The following is a 21620-nucleotide window of genomic DNA, read 5'->3' as shown; positions in this document are numbered from 1 at the left end:
TTGTAATTCTTTCGTTTGATTCGGTGACCGAGCAGATAGAGGAGACAGTCTTCGCACGGCTGGAGTATTCAGCTACGTGGTGTCATTAGGCAGTGGAGGCATCAGATAACCAGTTGAATGCAGAAAGGGTCTCAATAGCTCTTTCAATTGCCAGCTGTGATTGCAAACCTAAGACGCCAGGCTACCCTACCAGGTAGTCATAGCACGGCGCCGATTCCTTATATTTCTGAAGTAATACCCTAGAAGGCTCACGGAGGTTTAAGCCAGTCTAACCTGGCAGTACCAAGAGGATGGTCCCCGTCTCAGGCCACGTGGGTCTTGGTTTGCAATCCATGATAAAACAAGCCACCAAAGATGGCCGGCATGATCGCACAAGTTGTTAAACCACGAGGACGTCTAATACTTTTATTGACACTTTTTCAGTCCATAATTTTGATATTTTATTTATTTATTTTAAGTATGGCGGCTTGCGCCGCATTGTCAATACCGCATGTGATAACTATGTGTATAAACTAGAGGAATGGGGCATTTCCTCATAAATTTTGTTTTTGGCTTATCCCGGGCGTGCTCGTTTGATCCATAATTTTGTGTTAATTATAAATTCAATTCAAATGATTTAGCAAACGATGAAACAAGTTTTAAATTTTCAACAATTTCCAACGAAGGCACAAGGGTTAACAGAACCGGTTCAGCATAATCGTCATTTTATGCTACTTGTATGCATTCCTTCTACTTGCGTGCAATCTTCTACACAAGCGCAGCTTGGTCACATTATGCTTTTATATGGGAACGCGGTGCAGCTTTTATGCAAGCATTGAGCTTTTGAAAGCGAAAAACCCCGGAGAAAAGCGCATGCCCCCTGTTATGCTTTAAGCGTCTTCTTTTGGGTTATTTCGTCATTATGGAACAACTAGCCGTTACATCTAGCTTTCTTTTATTTGTAACATTTCTTTATTTTTCTTTACGCTTCGATTCATTCTCTAGCCAACATTCAGATTCAATCTTCGCTAGAATCCTGGATCCCATTCGGTCTGCTGCGGTACCCGATTGATCTGGTAACAAACGATCGTGTCGCCCACTTTCAGCTCGATCGTTTGATCGTCTAACCGTAGCCCACATTCGACATCCTTCTTTATGCTGTCCACCTCGTTCTTAAGATGTCGCATCGATTCCAGGCTCAGCTCGTCCACCAGCAGTTCTCCGTTGCGTTTCACTTTGTACTTGAGTGACTTCTTCAGCAAACCCTTCGTACATCGACAACCCACCACGGTCACTTTCCGCCGGCCTTCGTTAATGTCGAACAGCTGTAGCACGTTCGCTTCGCCGACTTCCTCTGCAACGTCCACCAAGGGCAGTTTAGCGTTGATCTCTTTCTTCAGATCATCCACCAACCGGTAGATTATGTTTACCGATCGGATATTAACGTCTTTTGTGGGTTTGTTGGGCACGTTGACGGAAAATGCATACACGATCGCGTCAAACATTCGTGCTAGCTCAAGATCGCTCTCATTCACATCACCCACGGCGTAGTGTATCACGTCCAAACGACACCGTTCATTATCGTCGTACGTTTCCAGCACATCCAGAATGGCTTCCACCGAGCCGTGCACATCACCCTTCACGATGACGTTAATTCGTGGCTTGCCATCATCCGGGGTTGCTTCCTTTTGCCGTGGACCTTGTTGTTTTCTGCGGTAAAATCCAGACAGACGTGCCTTTTCCCGTTCGGCCTGATACTGCTCGTCATGCTCTTTGCGCTTTAGGTTGATTGCTTCCGCATCGCTTAATGCTTTTTCCTTCATGGCTTGGTTTGCACGCCACCGAAGCACGGAGTTTGCCATCTTTTCCGATTCCACCTCCAGAATCATATCACCAGCTAGGGGTAGCTCACGCCATCCTAGGATTTCTACTGGCATGCCCGGTGTGACCACGGAAATGGGTTGTCCTGCGTGATCGAACAGACCGCGCACCTTCGCCCACGCCTGTCCACTGACCAGTATCGCACCTTTACGCAATGTTCCACGCGAAACGATGGCTGTGGATAGTTTGCCACGGTGTGAATCAACCTTCGATTCCACCACAACACCCTCTACTGGACCGGTGTACTCTCCCTTCAACCCCATAAGTGTCGCCTGCGTACTCACAGCCTCTGTCAGCTCGTCCAGATTTGTACCATGTAGGGCCGAAATTCCCACAGCAATCGTATCACCTCCGTATCCTTCCAGCGCGAGTCCATGCTGCGACAGTTCCTTCTTCACCCGATCAATATCCACTCCCGGTTTATCGATCTTATTTATTGCCACAATGATCGGCACGGACAGTTCTTTGGCCAATCCTAGCACTTCCTTCGTTTGCTGCATAACGCCATCTTCGGCCGCTACGACCAGCACGATTATGTCCGTCAGATTTGCGCCACGCGCTCGCATCGCACTAAAAGCCGCATGCCCGGGCGTATCGAGAAAGGTAACCTTCTCGCCATTGTCCAGCTCCACCGTGAAGGCTCCGATGTGTTGCGTTATACCACCCGCCTCCCCAGCCGCTACCGACGCACCACGCAACGAATCGAGCAGTGTCGTTTTGCCGTGATCCACGTGACCCATCACCGTCACGACCGGTGGTCGTTCCTTTAAATTTTCCGGTGCTGGCGGTGGTCTCGGTACCACGTCACGATCCTTTAACACTTCCTCCTCCATCACCGGTGCCGCTACAATCTTTGTCTTCAGGCCACACTTGGCAGCAATATCCTTAATTATCTTTGGGTCTTCAAGGCGGGCGTTAGCATCGATATTGCCGGCACCTTTCACATACAGCATCACCTCTTGGATGTGTTCCAGCTCTAGCTGGCACGATTGGGCAAGGTCCGCTACGGTCATGTTTCGCCAGATGTCCACCACACCGGACATTTGTGGTTTGTTCTTTTTCTTCGGAGTGTATTCGATTGCGTGCTTCTCTTCGGCCGTTTTTCGTCGCTTGCAAAGGGCTGCACTGAACTGAAATTGGCGCTGGTGAATGTTTGTAACGGGGGCAATGGCCGATAATCTTGTGTACAGCAATTCATTTCCAATTATTCTGTTGAAAGTGGAAGGAAAATTTGTAAGCAAATATGTTTCAAACTAAAGCAGCGCATTACCTTCGTGCCAGATATCGTATGTGTAACATCGGAAGCCCTTACGATGATGAATATAAAAATGCTTTATGTGAGGATGGTGAGAGAAAGGTAATTGATGCACTTTTCTTCAATTATCTCATCAGTTCTGTTGCACGGTTGAAAAACATGGGATGTTATGAAATGTTTATTTACATTTCGGCTGTCAAAACTTGCCGGTGTTCTTCGATCACAGTTGTTTTCATGAAATGTCATTCTGCTGTCAGCCGTTGTCCCAGTGAAAATAGTCCATAAATTGTAGTGAATAGAACATTTGAGGAAAACCAACAGCTTCCACAATTTTCCCTTTTATTACATGAAAAAAGTTAACAAACAACACTCTTTTTGAATTGAATATAAATACTCGACAGTACCTTATAACCCGCTAGATGTCGCTCGTGGCAGCTTTTGGAATAACAAAAGACGCGGACTTCCGAAAAATGGCTGCGTCAAGTACGCAGCCTACTTTTGATTTCTACGTTACTGCTAAGGTTCAAAATGTGTCAGTAAAAATCATTATTAGATACATTAACAGGTAAGTTTCAATACAAAAGAATCTTAGCGAAACGATAAATAATTTGAAAATAATTTATTGCTGCTCCAAAATAAGCAGAAATTCATTTGAAATACACATCCTTTCTGCCAAGCCAAGGGCTCGAAGCTCATACCACCTTCTTTCGCGCGCTCAATTACGAAATTAAGTCATCAATATGAGCCCCGCTCGGTGCCATTATCTGAAATGCTCACACCTTCTTCAGATAGCGTACATGTGCGGGTTGTCCGCTTTTTTTGTAAATGTGTGTGTGTGTGTGTCACGGATACACTACACCGGTACTGCTTCCGCTGATGCTGGCGGATCAGCATGGCACAGCGTGCTTGGGAAAGGACCACCCATCCTCGGGCAAATATTGACTCAGTCGAAAATTGAATTACTGCGTGATTATGACAAAAGCAAGATAAAGGGTACTTTGGTGTGTGCAGGTGAGCGTGAGGCGAGAACGGTAGAGAAACCAAACTTTCCGCCGGAGAAAGGATAGCCGTCAGGTTGTCAAAACATACGCACGAAACTACCACCGTCAAGGATATTGGAGGGAAGATAGCCGCAAGAAGGGAGGAAAAAAAGCGAAAAATCAGGCATCAGAGACACACACACACAATCTCAAGTGGTCAAAACCGGGGCCGTGACAAAAAGCGAAACTAAACAGAAATGAAGATAGCCCCGGTTTGAAGTAGTGTTTAGGGGAACAAAAAAGAGCACACAGGACCACAGTTGGCTGTAGTCACTTCAGCAAGGTGACGGCGTGCTTTCTTTCATCTGGCCTTTTTTCGATGAAGTTTTGCCGTTCGAAATAGAAATAACTCCACCGCCGGTGGTGGTATTATTATTTTTTATTACCCATTTTGGAACCGATTTTCCGTTGTTCGGGGTTTTGTTTTTTATTCTACGCCAACCCGGACGTCTAGGACTCAGACGACCGATTGGTAGCAGCGAGCATTTTTATCGAATCGAAGGAAGAAAACAAAACATTTCCAACGCGTCTTTCTGTCCAAGACGCTGGGGCAGTACCGGTACCCGAGTAAAACTTGTTGCTAAAAATAACACAACAACCGGGGCGAAGAAGGAAAACAAAAAAAACGGAACGGGACCGGAAAATGCAAGCCGGCTAGTAAAAACAAAACAGCAATGGAGGACGATTGGCAAGAAGAAAAAAAAGCCAGAAAGAAGGGAAGGAAAATGGTCATAAAACACAAAACAAAGAACACAATCGCAACGGCAACGCAAGCTTTTTATTTCCACTAACATCACAAGTCACTCCAATTCCCCTCCTCCCCCTCATCGAATTGTTTTCCGATTGTCATTGGGTTTTGTACCCATCCTTCCTTCCTTCCAACCCCACCATCCATCCTTCCCCCAGTAAGAGGCCGCGCGTTTACTATTGATTTTCCAACTTATTTCAAAATAAATATTTGTCACCGCAAACACGCGCGCGAGATCGGGAAAAGCGGGAAAATCGCGCACTGTTTGCCAGTGCTTCCGAAGAAGATGGTGGCAGTAAAGGTGGAAAATCTCGACCACACAGTGCCACAAATGCTTGCTAACAGTGTTTTTAGAAGCTTTCGGGTGGCTTTTCCATTGAATGTGCGTTTGTGTGTGTAGAAAAGCGAATTGTGGCGATGATGATGGAGTTGTTTAACAAATTAGCAAAATTGATGCGGCTGCGTGAAAATTGGGTATTTGTAAAGGTATTTCTTTTTTTTTCTTATTGAAAACTATTTACTTCACTTCACACATTCACATTAAATTCCATGTTTTGTTTCATTTTTCTCGACTTTTTTTCCTGTTGCAGTCTCTCCACAATTGTCGATACCATCCACTTGCGGCAAATTGCAACACCACTTAAAATGCACTTTGCAATGCAAAAGAGAGAGAGACAATGGAGGGAAGAAATCACACAATAATGCACACTTTAACGTGCATGTAAGAAGTTGGTCGTGGGTAGGTTGTGTGAGGAAGGGGGTGAGCCGCAGAAGCAACAAAAACACACAAAAAAACCTCACACATCGATCGTTCGTTCGACGGCGGCGGCGACGAGACTTTGACGACGTGGCGAAAGTGTGTCAACATCGGTGCAAAATGCATTTCGCAAATATTTCGTAATCGCATCAATAACCTCTTCTGTGTCTTGCTGTTGTCTCTCGTTCGTTCATTTGCTTTGGTGACGTACTTGCTTCCCAGGAGGGGGAGGTGGTGGTGTATTGATTTTGTCTCAAAGTGCATTTATGCAGGGGGAGGATGCACCCAAGACCCAACAGAGAGTAGTAGCAAGAAACACTTATGGCGATAATTATTTTTATCGTTTGTTTTAAGGGAATTTTTGTCCAACTCTTGCAGTCTAAAATCTTATCAAAGCTGTCTATAGTGTCAAGACACCAAGAGACAAACATATCCCCAAGAAGTGTTCAACATCAGTACAACGAAATTCCCTTAATATATAAATCTCAAACATTTCTTCACATCTCCTCTCAGGGGAAAATTGGAAATACATTGAATTTTAAGCGTTTAGTTAAATCTACCAGCTTCAGAGACTAGCCAGAGCACAGAAACCGAACTTCCGACAGAGTATATTGCCTCCTTGGCCAAGATCGAAACCATCCAGGACACGACTATTACGCCTCGTCGTGAAGCACATCGAACACGTCCCCCAACAAGGTACAATGCGGTCTCTTGCTGGTTCTTCGTGTTCAGCAAATCTTCAGAAACTTTGCTGCTCGGTACATCGTTCTCGTTTATCTTCAATTTAAGACTCCCCATGGTCGCTCTTGGATGCTGTCCCGGTGTTGGTGTGCGTATGTATGTGTGCTAAAGATGAATTCTTGTATGTGCACATCAACTCTGCACACACGCTTCCCATCGGATGCTGGCGTAGTTAATGGTGGTAGTGCGAGATGAAAGTAATGTGCTTGGTAAAGCTCTGCCAAAGATTAACGTGTCGCTGAGTCGTTTGCCTGAATGTTCATTATTTGATTTCTTTAAATAATATTTAAAGAAAGGAAATAAAAAAACCCGGCCTTATTACTGCCAACTCGCTAAGCGTTAAAGCGTTTTGTTTTTTTGGTAAAGCGTTTTCCATTTTCCCTTCCCGCTTCCCGCTCCGCCCTCTTTTCTCTAGCCTACTGTAAGCTCCTCCTCCGTCTCGGAAACGCCTTGTTGACATTTTGGAAACAAAAGCGAAGCAGGCAGGCAGAAGTGGAAATAAAAAAAAATAACAACACACACACACACATACAATAAATTAATAAAGCTAAGCAAACAAACAAAAGCGTTTTTTCTTGTTTCACTTGTCACAAAGATGAACACAAATGTGATCTCAGCAGCATCTTCTTCGACACACAAACACACCTCGTCTCACTCACAAATGCAAAGACAGTGCAAAAAACACACACACACACACGTTGATATTTTATTAATAATTTCCAAGCAAAAGCTGGCGAGAAGATGCTCTTGACGTGAGTAAGTCGAGCGAGCAAAAAGCTCCATCTGAGCGAAATGATGATGAAAATGCTCCAAGCTTAGAGGCGACGAAGCGGAAAAACATGCTCCCGCACACACACACACACACCCAGTCTGACGCGCACGTGCTTGGGATGGGGTGGAAAATTGCCCCAAGGAGATGATGGGGACAGGTTACGTTGACGGTGATGGCATTTAGGTTGGGTTAGTGTTGTTCGGCGAAAGATGGCAGGTTGGAGATGAAATTAATATAGACTTTAATCATAGTTACGAGCCAATGGTACGGGAAAAATGGGATGATCGGGAGGGCAAATGAATTGCTGGATGAGGAGGTAAGAAAAAATGCTTGCAGTGTGTGACATTATTACGGATTAATTCCATTACTTGCTGCTTCACGTGGAAGGCTTAGAGTGGGAAGTTTTTGTTTTTTGTTGAGGAACAGTGACAGTTTTCGAAAATAAATTGAAACGGATACTGATAGTTAAAGTTATTTTATGACGTAGTAACGTATTATTGTACAAAGTTTCATTGGAATTCAACAAGGAAAAATGGCAAAACTATCTAATGCAGAAGAATCTTCATGTCCTAACAGCTTCGTAATGACGACAGAACGGACAAGATGTATACCTATCCAGGTATTATAAATCCCCGGAATGTGGATTTGTGGCAAAAGATTAGTGGAGACCCTCTCTGAAAACATCAAGAGATCGTGATTCCTACAAAAGGTTCTTTAGGATCTTCCGATTCAAGCTCAGCAAAATATTTTTTTGTAAACAACTTTATTGATTTTTTATATTGGATGTGTCCAGAATTCGAATCCCCAGGTTTACGAGGTCCCAGAAAACTTAGAAGCCTTCTAAAATTATTTAAGAGTAGGCAACCGATACAAATATCTCGATGAGGACGAGGTCTTTACAAGGGCTAGTATGAGCCTAAAAACTACGTTGGATTTTTATTATTTTCATATTTACATATGTCATATTTGTATATGACAGACCTGGATATCTAATCCAATCTCCAGATAATGAGGATAAGCTATCTATCTTCGTGGTTTTCAATAACTCTCGTTACCCATTCGATGACCTAGCAGATCATTCAACCAAGACGAAAAAGATACTTGAACCTCGATCAGCAGATTTGATGTGGCAAACGACTATACCTTTGATTAAGCATAGAGCCTCTAAGGGGCTAAACCCCCCAATGATATTATCCACGATGTGTCCTTGATCTGTGAAGAACTACGGTAGGCCTACCTCAACGTAGCACAACGTCCAAGGGAATACCAGGATATCATTCCTGGTCCTTGAACATGTGGAGACAATCCTGCAATTGTAAATCAGAAGGCAATAGGAAGATCTATTATTCAGTGCCCAATTTGATATCCCAAACATTTGCTGGCTTTCGGCGATACGAATAAATCCCCAGTCTTTGAGATAATAGGCAAGAATGGGCAAGATATCGAGAGATAATTTTTGGAACTGGAAGTATTCCTACAAGAACAACACAATACCGAACCAATCATGAGTTGTTTAGTAAAACGTGTAAAATCACCGAAAAAGAAACACAAACCAACGAGAAGAAAACAACAACAAAAGCATCAACAGATCGACTCACCGAAAGGAAAAAAGGGTTTAACAACACAAGTTGCATCAAAGTCGTACACAATGCAGTTTTTTATAAATGCTCCTCACCCCTTACTGTACGTGTGCTGTGAAAAAAGGGTCAACAAAGTAGAACTCTCTCTCTAAAAAAAAAGAAAAACTCAACCCTCTTCCACGGGGTCAGCATGGATAGGAACCAGAGCGCCCAGCAGTACGCCGCCGATAGTCGCAAAGCGCAGCAAACAAAAAGGCTCCTCCAACATTTAAACCCCGCCAAAGGGCATAAACGCAAACGCAACATCATCATCATCATCAAGTGCGTCCTCACGCAGCCTCCTTTCGATACACTTTCCGAGGCTCACAAACACTCACCGGCCTCTCACCGGTACAGCACCAACAGTAGCAGTGGTGGTGGTGGTGGTGGTAGTAGTTTGATAGCGTAGCCCAATTGAAACTAATCGTTACAATAACGATTTTGAGCCTTTTGTTCGAGGACGACGATGATGATTGTAGCCAACTTTAAATAACTACCCCTATCGGTGTTGGTTGGGTGGGGTTTTTTTGTGTCTTCCTATTTTTACTGATGCCGATTACTTTTGTAACACTTACGATCAGCAGCACACAGCTCTTCGGCGTTCCGTTTGTCGCTAGCAGCAGGGTTTCAATGTTTTTTTTTGTTCGGCCCATTGATGGAAAGTTGAGCAAATTGAGCTCCGAAAGTGGAAAGAAACACCCCGAAGAGTGACGATGTCCTCCCGTGGCGTTGTGGTGGTTAGGATCGAAAGGGTGTAGTAGTAGCATTCAACGTGAGTGTGGTCTTCTCACACCAGCAAAGAAAAGCGGTATGGAAAACGGCCCGATATATTGTGGCCACAGTGTGCTTGAAACACTAACGAGCCGTTATGGAACTGCGTTATGGAGGTGCGTTTGTGAAATAAAAAATATGTTTACCAATTAAGATTCAAGTGCTTGCGGTAACATTGGAAACATAAGGGCACAAGAAGTGTTGCCATTGCACAAGGGAAATGCGGCGAGTGGCGGGGAGGAGGGTGGTAAAGAATAAAAGAAAAATCGATTGCAATCATCGTCATCACGTGTGTGTGTGTGTGTGTGTGTGTGGTACAAGAGGTCATCATAGGTGGTTTGTTTGTTTTGTTTTGAATTTAATGTAAAGCGTTTTGTGTTGGTGTAACAACCGGAAGTCATCGTAAGGCCTCTTCTAACGTTTTGGATCCTTAAAAAAGCCCAATTAGAGAGGTGCCTACATTTAAGATGTTCGATTTGTTGTATGATAGTAATATTTCACGTTTTAAAAGCCTTTTCTTTATCTTCTCAGTTTTCTCAGTAAACAACATTTTACAACGGCAAGTCGTAAGGAAAGCTCGTTTGCATATGATATTTCCGTTTGCGTGTCGCGGTACAAGAAGAAGGTACAAGAAGATAAGAAAAAAAAATGAAGGTTTATAATTGACGGCACACCTAAGCAAATAGTCACTCAAGTACGGCAATCCGTACTCCCCCCGGCACTACTGTCCCAGGACTGCCTGCCCTTCAACAATGCGGGGACAACGCTGGCACAGGCATCTTTGTTATCGGCACCGGCAGCCGGGGTACGTCTTAAGATGGAAAAGGCGGCCAGAGACGAAACCCGAGGAGAAAACACCTTCTCCTTTACCCGGTTTGTCACGGTTCCTTTGGGTTCCCTGATCTCGTCTCCATCGTGGCCCGTCCATCTCTAATGATGTTTGCTCAGCTTGATAATCGTTTCTTCCTGGCGATGTGCATGTGTCGTGTCCCTTCAGCGCCGTCATCGTCTGGGTCTGGGCATCAGGCATACCGAGCTGATGATGTTGCTGCTTTCGCTACGCTCTCTTATCCCCGTTTCTTTTTTTTTTTTTTGTTAGGGAGCTTTCGGATGCTGCTTTCGCGTCTTAAAGGTGTCAAACACGTCTCGCCTAACCAGCCCAACCAAGCATCTGAGCATAATGTTTGCTCAGATGCCCAAAGCCCCACGACGCTGTGCAACGATGCACACGAGCGTCATCACTTACTGCAACTTTTGTCCGGCGTAACGGATCGGCAGCATAAAGGATCGATTCCGCTGTACCGCATTCGGCCGCACATACGACGCAAATAAAAAAAAAGTCAATCGTACAAAACGTCCACAAGTTACACAATAAATTGGGAATTGTTATTGTTGGTAGATCAATCCTCAATTCCTTATTGTTGCGATGGATCCGAAGCTCGTTCCGTTTGGGTTTTTGAAGACGGGTCAAAACATGCATTATTTATTTACACAACATTTTCACCGCCCTAAAATCGGACAAAGGTGTTTTGGTGCATCGGTAAACTGTCAATCCCTTTTTGGCGAATGGAAAACGAATGGTCACCGGAAAGTTTATGGCACGTAATGATGATGTGCTTCCGGTTTCGGGACGAACAGGAAAAAAGTGAACAATATGTTAAGATAATAAAGCAGCAAAAATAAACTTTCTAGAGAGCATGAAGATTTTTAATACAAAAATCACAATATTTAATAGAAATTATCCTTTCCACAGCAAGTAAAGAGACATGTTGCTCTTACCTTCTCCTAACATTTTTTGGCAACTTGGTCCTGGAACGTACGGAACGCATCTCGCTATTCCTTTTGAATTACTGTTGCCCGATTTTGCTGCAAATAAAAACGGTACACAATTCCTATTGTACAATTAGAAACGGAGGCTTTACGGAGGAACTGGTCATGTTGAAATGTTATCCCGACGCGCCTCTTTTGTTAGCCGTATACCTTCCTGTTCCTGTGATGTGCGGCCCTTTGGGCAAGGACCCTGTAAGTTGCCGGAGGACCGGAACTGTGCCACCGTTGCTCGTGTCACAATGGATTTTTCTATAAACTCCCGATGTTAAATGATGATACATTTCACAAAACACAGACACACACAGAGTACCTTTTCGGAACTGTTCGGAAGAAAGTAAGAACAGATCAACTACCTGACAATCAGAAGGATGTTTTGCTATTGTTTTGCTTAAAATTGGATGGTGATGGATGGTGAAGGTAAGTCGGAGAGAAATTATTTCCAAAATGAATCACATGAGAATTTCTAATTGTTTTGCATAACTTTAGGCGTTGTATACTTTTTGACTAGATTTTTCTTAGGATTTTTTTCCATCCCTATTACTTTATTTCTATGGGCTTAGATTGTTAGTTAGTTAGTTAGTTAAGTATATTTCCATTTTAACAAATTTAATCATACAGGCTGTGGCTGTGTTCTTAATATGAATGGGTACGAATGCGTCTTCTCTCCTCATTGGCATTTTACCTTATTAACAACGTGGCTGAAGTGAAATTTGACGATTGTGTGTGTTTTTAAATGTTAAGGGAAAAAAATGTTGGAAAGGCACTTGGCATCGTATGCGATCTTTGCAGATTGAATTTGTGTGTTGGAGCACAGTTTGACCATACTGATGATGCATAGGTTATTGGGCGTACTAATGATTTGTATAATAACAATATGTTATCGAATCAATCGAGGTTAATAAATATTTTTTCGCATTTTATAGTTATGTTTTCTATGTGGGTTTTGTATGTCAATCTTTTATCGAAAAATAGTCCGAAGTATTTAATCGAGCTCGACCTATGCTTGGATTGAAATAAAAGCTTGGTTAAATATTTTTAGAAGTTCCATACATTTAAAGAAAATTTGATGACTTGATGTGTCATGAGCTCTTTTGCGGAATCCGTGCTGTTGCTCATTTTAATCCATAGTAATTTGTTTCAAACAGGTAAGTAAAACAGATTAAACGGTTAAAACATGTGATAAAAATAAATAAAATAATAATAAATAAAAAATAATAAAATAAGAATAATAAAAAACATGTGATAAAAATAGTCTCAAAAACCCAAACCAAACCAAAACAGACGAAGCCCTCTTAGCTGCGTTCAGAAGGATCATTGGCCCCGTATGTGCTCGCCAGACCCCGATGGGCCCGCCAGACGATCCAGCTCAGAAAGTCTTTTTAGGCCGTCCACACGGTCAGAGGAGGCGTGGCAGGCCCAGATTGAGGTGGGAGAATAACGTGGAATCATCCACCATCAAGGCCGGGATAACGGATTGGCCGACGACAGCGTGGGTCTATGAGCGGTTCCGGACTCTGCTGCGGCAGGCCAAGACCGCAAAGTGGCGCCTGATAAGTAAGTAAGTTTCAAAAACAACCTTTTGTTATTCGTGTAGAATTTGTTAAAATAATTTGTAGAAGTGGCCAATTCACCTATAACACAGCTATAATAAACTTAAGAAAGAAAGGATCTTAAAGACTCAAAGCAATAACATAATGTAAAAAAAGAAAATCATGAATAATCGCTTACGGAAACTTGCATACTTTTAGGCGTTATTTATGATTCAAACTGCACTTAGAAATTGTTGAATTCTTTCAACATAATTTTCATCAAATTTAGGATAGAGAAAGAAAGTAAGGCACAGAAAATTGAAACTGAAATATTGTTTACATAAATTGTGAAAAGCATAATTTTTCAATGTACTTCTTTTCGACTAAATTATGCAAAACAACCTCCAAAGACATTCAAAAGCCTAATAGACTCCTGAGAAATGTGTTCCAACCCTAGTACCTTATTTGTACCTTTCTATTGTTCAGGATACATTGCTCCCTTTTTACCTGTATATCGTGTATATGTGCTTTTTGTTCAGTAATCGTCGGGGCCTTCCCGAAAACTGCTCAAAAACCACACCTAAACCCTCAAATAAGCTCCATTCGATCTGGCTGCGGTGGTCCAGAGGGAGAGAGAGGGAACCGGTACGAGCAATTTTCAACTGCTGATTCCAAAACAATCGACCCCATTCTTTCCAGTCCAAATTTGCTTCCCAAGAAAGCTTTGACCCGGCTAATTGTACGTTACACGCCTTCCCAGCATCCTGCAGAAAGGGTCTCAATATACACACGTCCAGAGAAACGTAGTTTCTTGGTAGTAACGTTCACAAGTATGGTGGAAAATAGCTAGCAATACTAGCACTCTGCTGCGATGGAGGGTCAGATGTAAATATCACCCACCGGAGCACCTCCAATTCACCTAGAAGAGGAAAAAAAACGCACGACTACTGCTCGCCCCTAACTCGTCCGGACCACCGGTTCTGGATAAACAGAAGAACGCTTCTTTTTCTTTTTAGGGGGCGGGGGGGGGGGGGGGCGGTATTTGAAGGGTTACCTCACAGGTCTTTCCGCCGAAATGTGGAGCCCCCACAGTCTAGAAGTGTTAGCTATTTGATGTACCAATATTTATCCTGCCGTACTGAAACGATACCTTCATCCTACGAAACGGCACGGCTCGGCTCGGCTATTATATGTGATTGCTTGGGTCGGGCTATTTGAGCCCAATAATACACAAACGGCAAAACCTCCATAATGCATCCCATTGTTGTGCTGCACTGCAACAACGGTGCAGACGGTGTGGTTGTGTTGGTGTTATGGTTCTTTTTTTTTGTGTGGTATTCTACACTGTTTAAACTTTCCGATTCTAAAAGTTTGCCTCCCGACTTGGGGCGTATGTTTCGTTTTATTTGTCCAAATTGACATTTCACCACCATATTGCCTGCTTTTAATCGGCTATCGGGACCGCGACCACGATAGCCAAATAGTAGTGGCGTGGGGCGCGTGACAAGTGGAAAAACACTGTGTTAAACACGTGTTGGCATTTCGCTATATCTATTTGGTTCCCGTTTTGTTTCCATTTTTTGTTGTTGTTGTCCTGCTGTGTATGTGTATGCTTGTCTAATATTTTGAACAAATTGTCAAATAAATTGAACCGTTTTTGGTTGCCAAATACAAACACCCAAAACACATCTACACACACACACACAGCCAGACAGATAGATACACACAACAAATGGTGGAAAAATGGTGTCGCATGTTTATAATTTGTTTTCTCACGCGCTCTATCGCAGAATGTATTGTTGTATGCTTGACACGGCTTGTGCTTGTGTGTGTGTGTTTTTTCTTCTTTTTCAGGTGACTTTACAACAGTGCGGGCAGTTCTATTTACCCGACCGGAAGCGACAAGTTAATGAAAACTGCAAACCGTTGTAATTGTTACGCTGTAACAGTGGCGGTCGGATGCGTTTTTCGCGCCGTCTCGGGCCGGCTCTTCCGGGCGCAAGCTAACTCAATCACAAACAATCATCATCAAAACCCTTACGGGGAATGATTTTTGTACGTACCAATTAATCGAGCAAACTATAATCCTTTTGCACCGGGAAAACGAACGCCTAATGCGATAACAAATTGCACCGGCCACTGATCCACTGTGACGGGGATGGGTTGATTTGTAATTTTGTAATGCGATTTGTTCAGTGGATTTTTCTCTAGCGCAACGTTCAAACTATTAGATAGCAATCACATTAAACCTACCGGTTAACAACTTCATGGGAAGTTTCACTGTTGGAATTGTTTCATACACCGAAAGCCTCACCTTTCGAGGAGCACAAAAGTTACTGTCAGCGTGAAAAGCGTTGGAATATTTCATATTTTCTCGTTGCGTTTTATTTGGCAATATTTGGTAGGTTGGCTAGCGCCAGGGGACGCACAGTACTGTTCTTTCTTCTTCTTTTTTTTCGGTCACCGTTGTTGGCAACAAACGTAAGGGTGCGTACAGCCCGAAACACCGACAGGACATTTGTGTGCATAGGATGGGATGCGATGAATGAATGGATTGCCTCGGTACGCTTGGCAGATGTTTGATCATTAATGTTTGTTTGCTTGGGCCGACGCCGAACGTGGAAAGGTAAAAATTGTCGTATGTAGAGAGGGAACACAAGAAAAGGAAAGGAAAAACCCTGCCGCTGTATATTTTCCAGTGGTAATTGGTTCATTTTTCCTTCAGCACAGAATATGGTAGGTGAGTAGACGATTAAATAGTTTAGATGCAATGAAGGATAATTAGTTGTTACAAATTTATTTTCAAGCAAATGCTTGTTTCTCGACTTTCGGAAAAGAAATTGCACGCACGACAAGTGTATTGCATGCGGTAAATGTATCATCAATGATAAGTCTTTCCGGTGTGAGTCCCTTTGTCTACAAACCGCAGTCTCCTTATCGAAGCAACACGTCATCGGATCGAAGGAAAAAAAAAACGAACGATCAGCTTAAACTCGCCTCCCCAACGCTCGTCAACACGCGCCCGGGATGAATAGAAATGGCCACTTGAGCGAGCGTGCCGCGGGGCCTTCATTACATCGGACTTTATTATCGCACGACTGCTGCCGTTTGACCAACAATGGCGTACGGCGTGCCACGTGCCATCAGTTTTAATTTAAAACACTCACCGCTCGTTCCTGTCCCTAGTTTTTTCCTTTTGCTTTTCCCGTACTAGATTACACGCACACACGATTTTGTTTTGATCGATTTGATTGTTTTATGTGGATGAGAGATACTGCGGGGTACTTTTTATCAACAGCGAGACATTCGATAGTCATGTCTGGTGGATTTTATGAAAAGGAATATGATTACCAAGAAATTGAGGTGCTTTATAGTGTATGAAGTACGCCATTTTTAAACATATTCTAAAGTGTTATTTAAATTGTCCGAAAACACAAATTTCATAAAACACAAATTAATTGTAAACCTTCCTAAACTATTGCCCAAGGTTTCATTTGATACAATCAACAAGATAGGATCACACTTTCCCAGACTCCTGCTGTGAGGCGATATGCGTTTGTATGTTTTCCGGACACCAGGAACAAATTCGTACTCAACTATACCACCAGTAAAAGTCATGCTGTGCTAATCGGATGTCCATTTGTGTCGTGAACAATTGGCCATGAAGAATCGGGTTTTACAGCACAGCAGGAGTAGCGTGCAGACCTACACTAGCGGCGAGGGAAGCATAGAAACTGACACCTTTTTTTCCGGGTGTGGCAAATGGTATAACTTATCCCCGGTGGCAGAGGTTAATCGTGTTGGTTGGCCACTGTTCTTTGTCCCTTTTTTCGCTGTTGGGAAAGCTGGGAAAGCGATGTAGAAGCAACGAGTAACTTTTAAATTTGATTAACTTCAATCATTGCTGAATGAGTGAGCGAAGAATCAATTTAGGTAACGATGATTAGCGTCTGGTGAGATCTGGATCGTCATGGAGTACAAACCGAAGCAAGTGCTTCAACATTTTTTTACTTCAATACTTCGTGCCATTCCTCCAGACAATTTAGCTTTAGTTAGAGTGAAGAATTAAAAGAAAACAGAAGAAAGAAACTAATTTGATAATGATGTTTATTAAAATATCTACCAGTAGCATGAGCGAATTGAGACTCTCGGAGGATTCAGTTGGGGTCCCTACCATGACGAAGGCGACTTTGTGGCCGTGCTTAAGAACTGATGTTGGTTTATAATGAGTGACCGGAGATCTTTACACGGACCTACTATTCAGGAGGCCTTTCAAACCGTGTACAGGGCTCTTTAAATGCTCGATGCTCCAATGACCAGATATCATCTTCTAGAAACATTCGTTTCTATCGAGCCCTAATGAAAACATGGGGTCCTTAAGCATCTGCTTAGTCTGCTTATACTATGATTCGCCCCTGACCAGTGGATCTGTCAACTAATTGTACTGGGACTTCTGGATTCCCAATAAAGACTCTGGACTTATATAAATACTCGGTCCAAGGTTAATAAAAAATCTCGACATTGATTCGTAAAGACATGTTGTTTTATTTGTTAGTAAAGACTCATTTCTAATAGAGACTAAAATACTTGTTTTACAAATGACAGACAATCTTCTGAAGTGTTAGAGAAAAGTTATGAGAAGAAAATATTTTATGATGATAGGAATATCTGTTTTCTACTGGAACTTCTGTCATCTGTCCCCAATACGAACCTTCCATTATTATCCATACTCCGTGGAGTTCTCATTGTAGTGTTTATGTCGTATCACTGTGGTAAACAATTTATGAACGGGTTTCAATTGTTATATGAATTCTACGTTATGAGCTACCGTGCATGTAAACGCTTCATTGTTTACCCATACTGATCGATTGATGAACATTTCTACTCTCACCAACAGCCTTACAAAGCTATTTTAAGTTAAACATCACCAGTGCTAGTCCGCATATTGGTTCTGCTAGTAACACGTAAAAAGAGTTTAGATGATCAAACAGCAAAAAAAAAAAAAAAAGATACAAAACTCATACCTAAATCTAGCTACAAAATGATGAACAAGCCGTGTGTGTATGTGTGTCACCTAAAATTTGAAACCCCAAGCCACAGGCTTCCAGCTAGAAGAGTTGAAGTGCTCGGATGCTGAGATTGGTTCGGTGCAAATCCCGAGGCACCCGATTCGAAGAGGATTCACCTCCAGAGCCTGCCAGAGCATCGAAACCATCCAACGAACGCAAACAACATTTTGCAATTTTCCATTTATGCATGTTTTGTTTAAACGGAACTAATATATGAAACATATCGGAACCTGCCTGCTGCTGATGCTGGCTGTGCCGTTGTTATTTCCTCGGGCACCGACACAGCTCGCTGGTATGGTGAGCGTCTCTGTGTAGGTGAGCTCAATTTAGTGCCATGTCCCGAAACAACTACTCGCTCTGTTTGGATGCTGGCATGTTGACGATTCTATCTGGTTGCTGGGGGGAAAAAGTGGATAGTTCTACCATCTCTCGTGCAATGCGAACGAATCAGTATGGGGAAAATTGTTAAACTTACTGGTGAAGCACACACAGTCCTAGCGGTTCTCAAGTCAGGATAAACAGAAGACATAGTCTGACAGCTTATGCATTGATAATGTGTTTATATTTGAGGTAAAAATTACTCACTTTTACAGGACTCTAAACTCCGGCAAGGACGTCGTCCACCTTCGAAGTGGCAACAGCACAAAACTCCCGACAGTTTCCTGTTCCTGAGCGAAGATTTTACCGTTGCCATAGTCCACAAAGACCACAGGAACACTAGCAATCGGCAAGCACTTCAACTTCAATGCTGGCCATCGAATGCAGGCCATCGAAATGGTGTTTGATTTTCGCACCACATCAATTTAAAGTGGACAGTTCTGTTCTGACGCGTCAAAACGGCTTGTCATCGTCAGCAATACGAACATCTCCGAAAAAAAAAAATCTGCAGACAGCGCTCCAGCACAACGAAATAAAATAATACTCCACTTCACCACCGTGCCTGTTCGCCTAAAAGAAGCAAAAAAAAAAAAAGGACAGTTTCCGTTCCACCCTGAAGGGCCATTCACGTCACAGCCATGTGGACGTGAGCGGTGGATGTTGCTACAGTATTTCCACCTTTTTCCCGCAATTGAAACGCACGCTGACCGGTAAGTACTTGAGCCGATTCGCGCGAGCTTTGTGGTGATGTTTGTGCAAGGATTGGTGTTGTTTGAAAGGAATTTTCTTTTACGAACATAAAATGATCATAAACTGTTGTCTACTGCTGCTAAAGCTGCGTGGAAAATGGGAATAAATTGTGACGAACATTCACCTCGTAGGATTCACCTCGTGGTATTGTGGATCGCAAGGACGCCATGGGACACATTTAGCCATCCTCATAGTCACCGATCGCTGCCAGTCTGTTCTGCCGCAGAAAAGGAGGTCGAGGTCAGCGAAAACCAAGACCGCTGGTAACACTCTTCCATCAACATCAGCATCATCACTGTCATCATCATCATCATCATCATCATTGGCGAGACGCATTCGCCAAGAGATAAGATGGTTTATGGACATTTTTCATTCAAGCACTCTAAAGATGAGCAAATATTGGTGTTTGGCAAAGAACGACTGCACGCAGCCATTCGCGAACTATGTTTACGCCGGTATGTATGTGTGTGTGTGTGTGTGTGTGTGTGTGTGTGTGTGTGTGTGTGTGTGTGTGTGTGTGTGAGTTTGTTTGTATGTGTGTTTGTATTTGAGAGGGAAAGTGAGTGCAATGGATCGAGCCGTGCAACGAACGGACGTCAGTCACAGTCAGCAGTGTTCTGGGGTTTTTCTTCCTCAGTGTGGGCTTTTCTTTTTTTCCTCACAAGGACACATTTCGTGGTAATGCTTCGTCCAATGAAGTGCTTTTGCCTGTTCTGGGTGATTTCGTTTGAATCTTACCCCTTCGATTGATGGACCCCTTGCAAAAGCAACAACTTGTTCTTGGAAAACACCTGTCATATCATTCTTTTAAATTAATTCCAAACAAGGCCCAACCAAGGACCTGAAGATTGGCAGGTTTTGGATTTTCCATTCATCCCGCTACCCATTCGTGTTTGGGAAATTCCAATATCGCAATTAGACGACATCCGACTGTGACTGTGGCATCTCGTAAACACCACAAGTGACCGGATGATCCGAGACTGGGTCGAAGGTAGCTGCCCTACGATTGGGTTGGTGAAGTAATCGAAAGTTTCCCCGCTGTCAAAGCCGCACCAGATGTTGGAGTACCATCGGGAACGAGTTTTTTCCCCTCTTCTGTGGCAGTTTGGCCAACGGAACAAGAACCACCACCGAGTGTTGTTTGGTGCAAATGAGAGCTGTTGTTGCTGCTAAATGCACAAACAACAATACGGTATCGGTTGCTGTGGTGCAGATAAAAGGTGCAAAACTTGCTTGCCCAAAAATAAAAGGGAGGTTTGCGGCTGAAGATGGTTTGGGCCATGTGGTTTTGCACTTGACTAAAACAATAATCTCTTACGAAATTTCTTGGTTTTTATTTTCTAGGAGAGAGGGATAGAAGGGAACTCGTCGTCCGGGGTAATAAGGTCCTTTTTCGGGTTAGACACTGACATGAGGGTGAAAGTATATGAGCTAGATGTATGTACATCTGTGGTGTATATTAGTCTTTCCGGAGCAGAGCTGGAAAACAGGCCCTTATACCACAACATGGTTCTTTTATTGGTCAAAGCAAATAAACACTTTTTCATGTTTTTCCAAAAGCTACGGCATATTAGAGCATGCACATCATGAAAAAGGCATTTGCAAAAGAAAAAGGCCTTCCTTCGAGCAAAACAAGGGAGACATTAAGACTGGTGTTGCTGATAATCTCAGGATAGTGGGTTGTTGGACCTTTGCTTGCTTACCACCAAATTTTATTGCAGTCCGGCCTTGGTGTACTTAGAGACTTGGGAAGAGACAAGAGACCTTAAGCAAACAAGCAAATGAGACATTATTTTGAGGTAAAAATGCACAGAAAACCTTAACCACCTTAAAACCGACCAGTTGTAAATAGATATTAAAGAAATGTCCCATGTTTAGTTCATAATTTTACGGAATGTGCGAGTCATTTTATATTTTTAATATGAATTTAAAGAACAACCAGTAACATAAATAGAAAGAATGAGCTGAATTTGTTTAATGACCGTAAGCTTTTCTAACCATATCCTAGATATCCCAATCTCGCCCCACGTCTCTGGATTGCAATGTGTGTGTATGCTCAAACTTACCTCGAAAAGCGATGGGAGATTGGTCTTGTTTCTTTATATTTTTCCTCTACCGGGAAAACTTTACCACGCGCCAACAGTTCGCAAACGATGGCGTACAGCTAGTAGGCCGATTCCAGCGAAAGTAGTAGCATTATAATTTTAATTAACAAAGTTTTTCGGTACGGGGCTGTACACGGTGGTAAACGCCCGACAGTCTTTTAATAGAAAATATTTTAGAACACACTCTCGGTCTGCTCGTCTCGTCTGGTGGAAAACCCTTAAGTAGCCCAAGCAGTTGGTGAGCTAGAGGAGAGGCCAAAAGTTGCGATCGGGACTTGCAGAAGAGAGATCTTCTCCACCGGAGGCGTACGATGTCCGGGACGAATTTTGCATCCTCTGCTGCAACGGATTCGCTCGGTCAGTCGGTGCGTGGATGATGCGAGAGCTGCCTGGAAG

At 43.1% G+C, this 21620-nt stretch overlaps 1 protein-coding gene across 1 annotated transcript; it reads right to left on the bottom strand.

Moving 5' to 3' along the window:
* Nucleotides 1-961: 961 nt before the first annotated feature.
* Nucleotides 962-6458, bottom strand: LOC126560080 (translation initiation factor IF-2, mitochondrial). The gene is made up of 2 exons (XM_050216240.1): nucleotides 6361-6458; nucleotides 962-3069 (listed from the first exon to the last, which is right to left on the bottom strand). Exons 1-2 carry the CDS (start codon nucleotides 6456-6458, stop codon nucleotides 1008-1010), a joined length of 2160 nt encoding a protein of 719 aa, XP_050072197.1. The 3' UTR covers nucleotides 962-1007.
* Between the last annotated feature and the right edge of the window lie 15162 nt (nucleotides 6459-21620).

This window comes from Anopheles maculipalpis, chromosome 2RL (genome assembly GCF_943734695.1).
Source record: "Anopheles maculipalpis chromosome 2RL, idAnoMacuDA_375_x, whole genome shotgun sequence".
In the NCBI taxonomy this organism is placed as follows: Eukaryota; Metazoa; Arthropoda; class Insecta; order Diptera; family Culicidae; genus Anopheles; species Anopheles maculipalpis.
This window is presented reverse-complemented; position numbering and strand designations above follow the sequence as displayed.

Excerpts from the sequence above, each read along its gene's own strand:
- LOC126560080 (XM_050216240.1), bottom strand. The coding sequence starts at position 6,458 with ATGGGGAGTCTTAAATTGAAGATAAACGAGAACGATGTACCGAGCAGC. Across the intron at positions 3,070-6,360 it reads AACCAGCAAGAGACCGCATT|AATAATTGGAAATGAATTGC; the intron begins GTACCTTGTTGG and ends CACTTTCAACAG.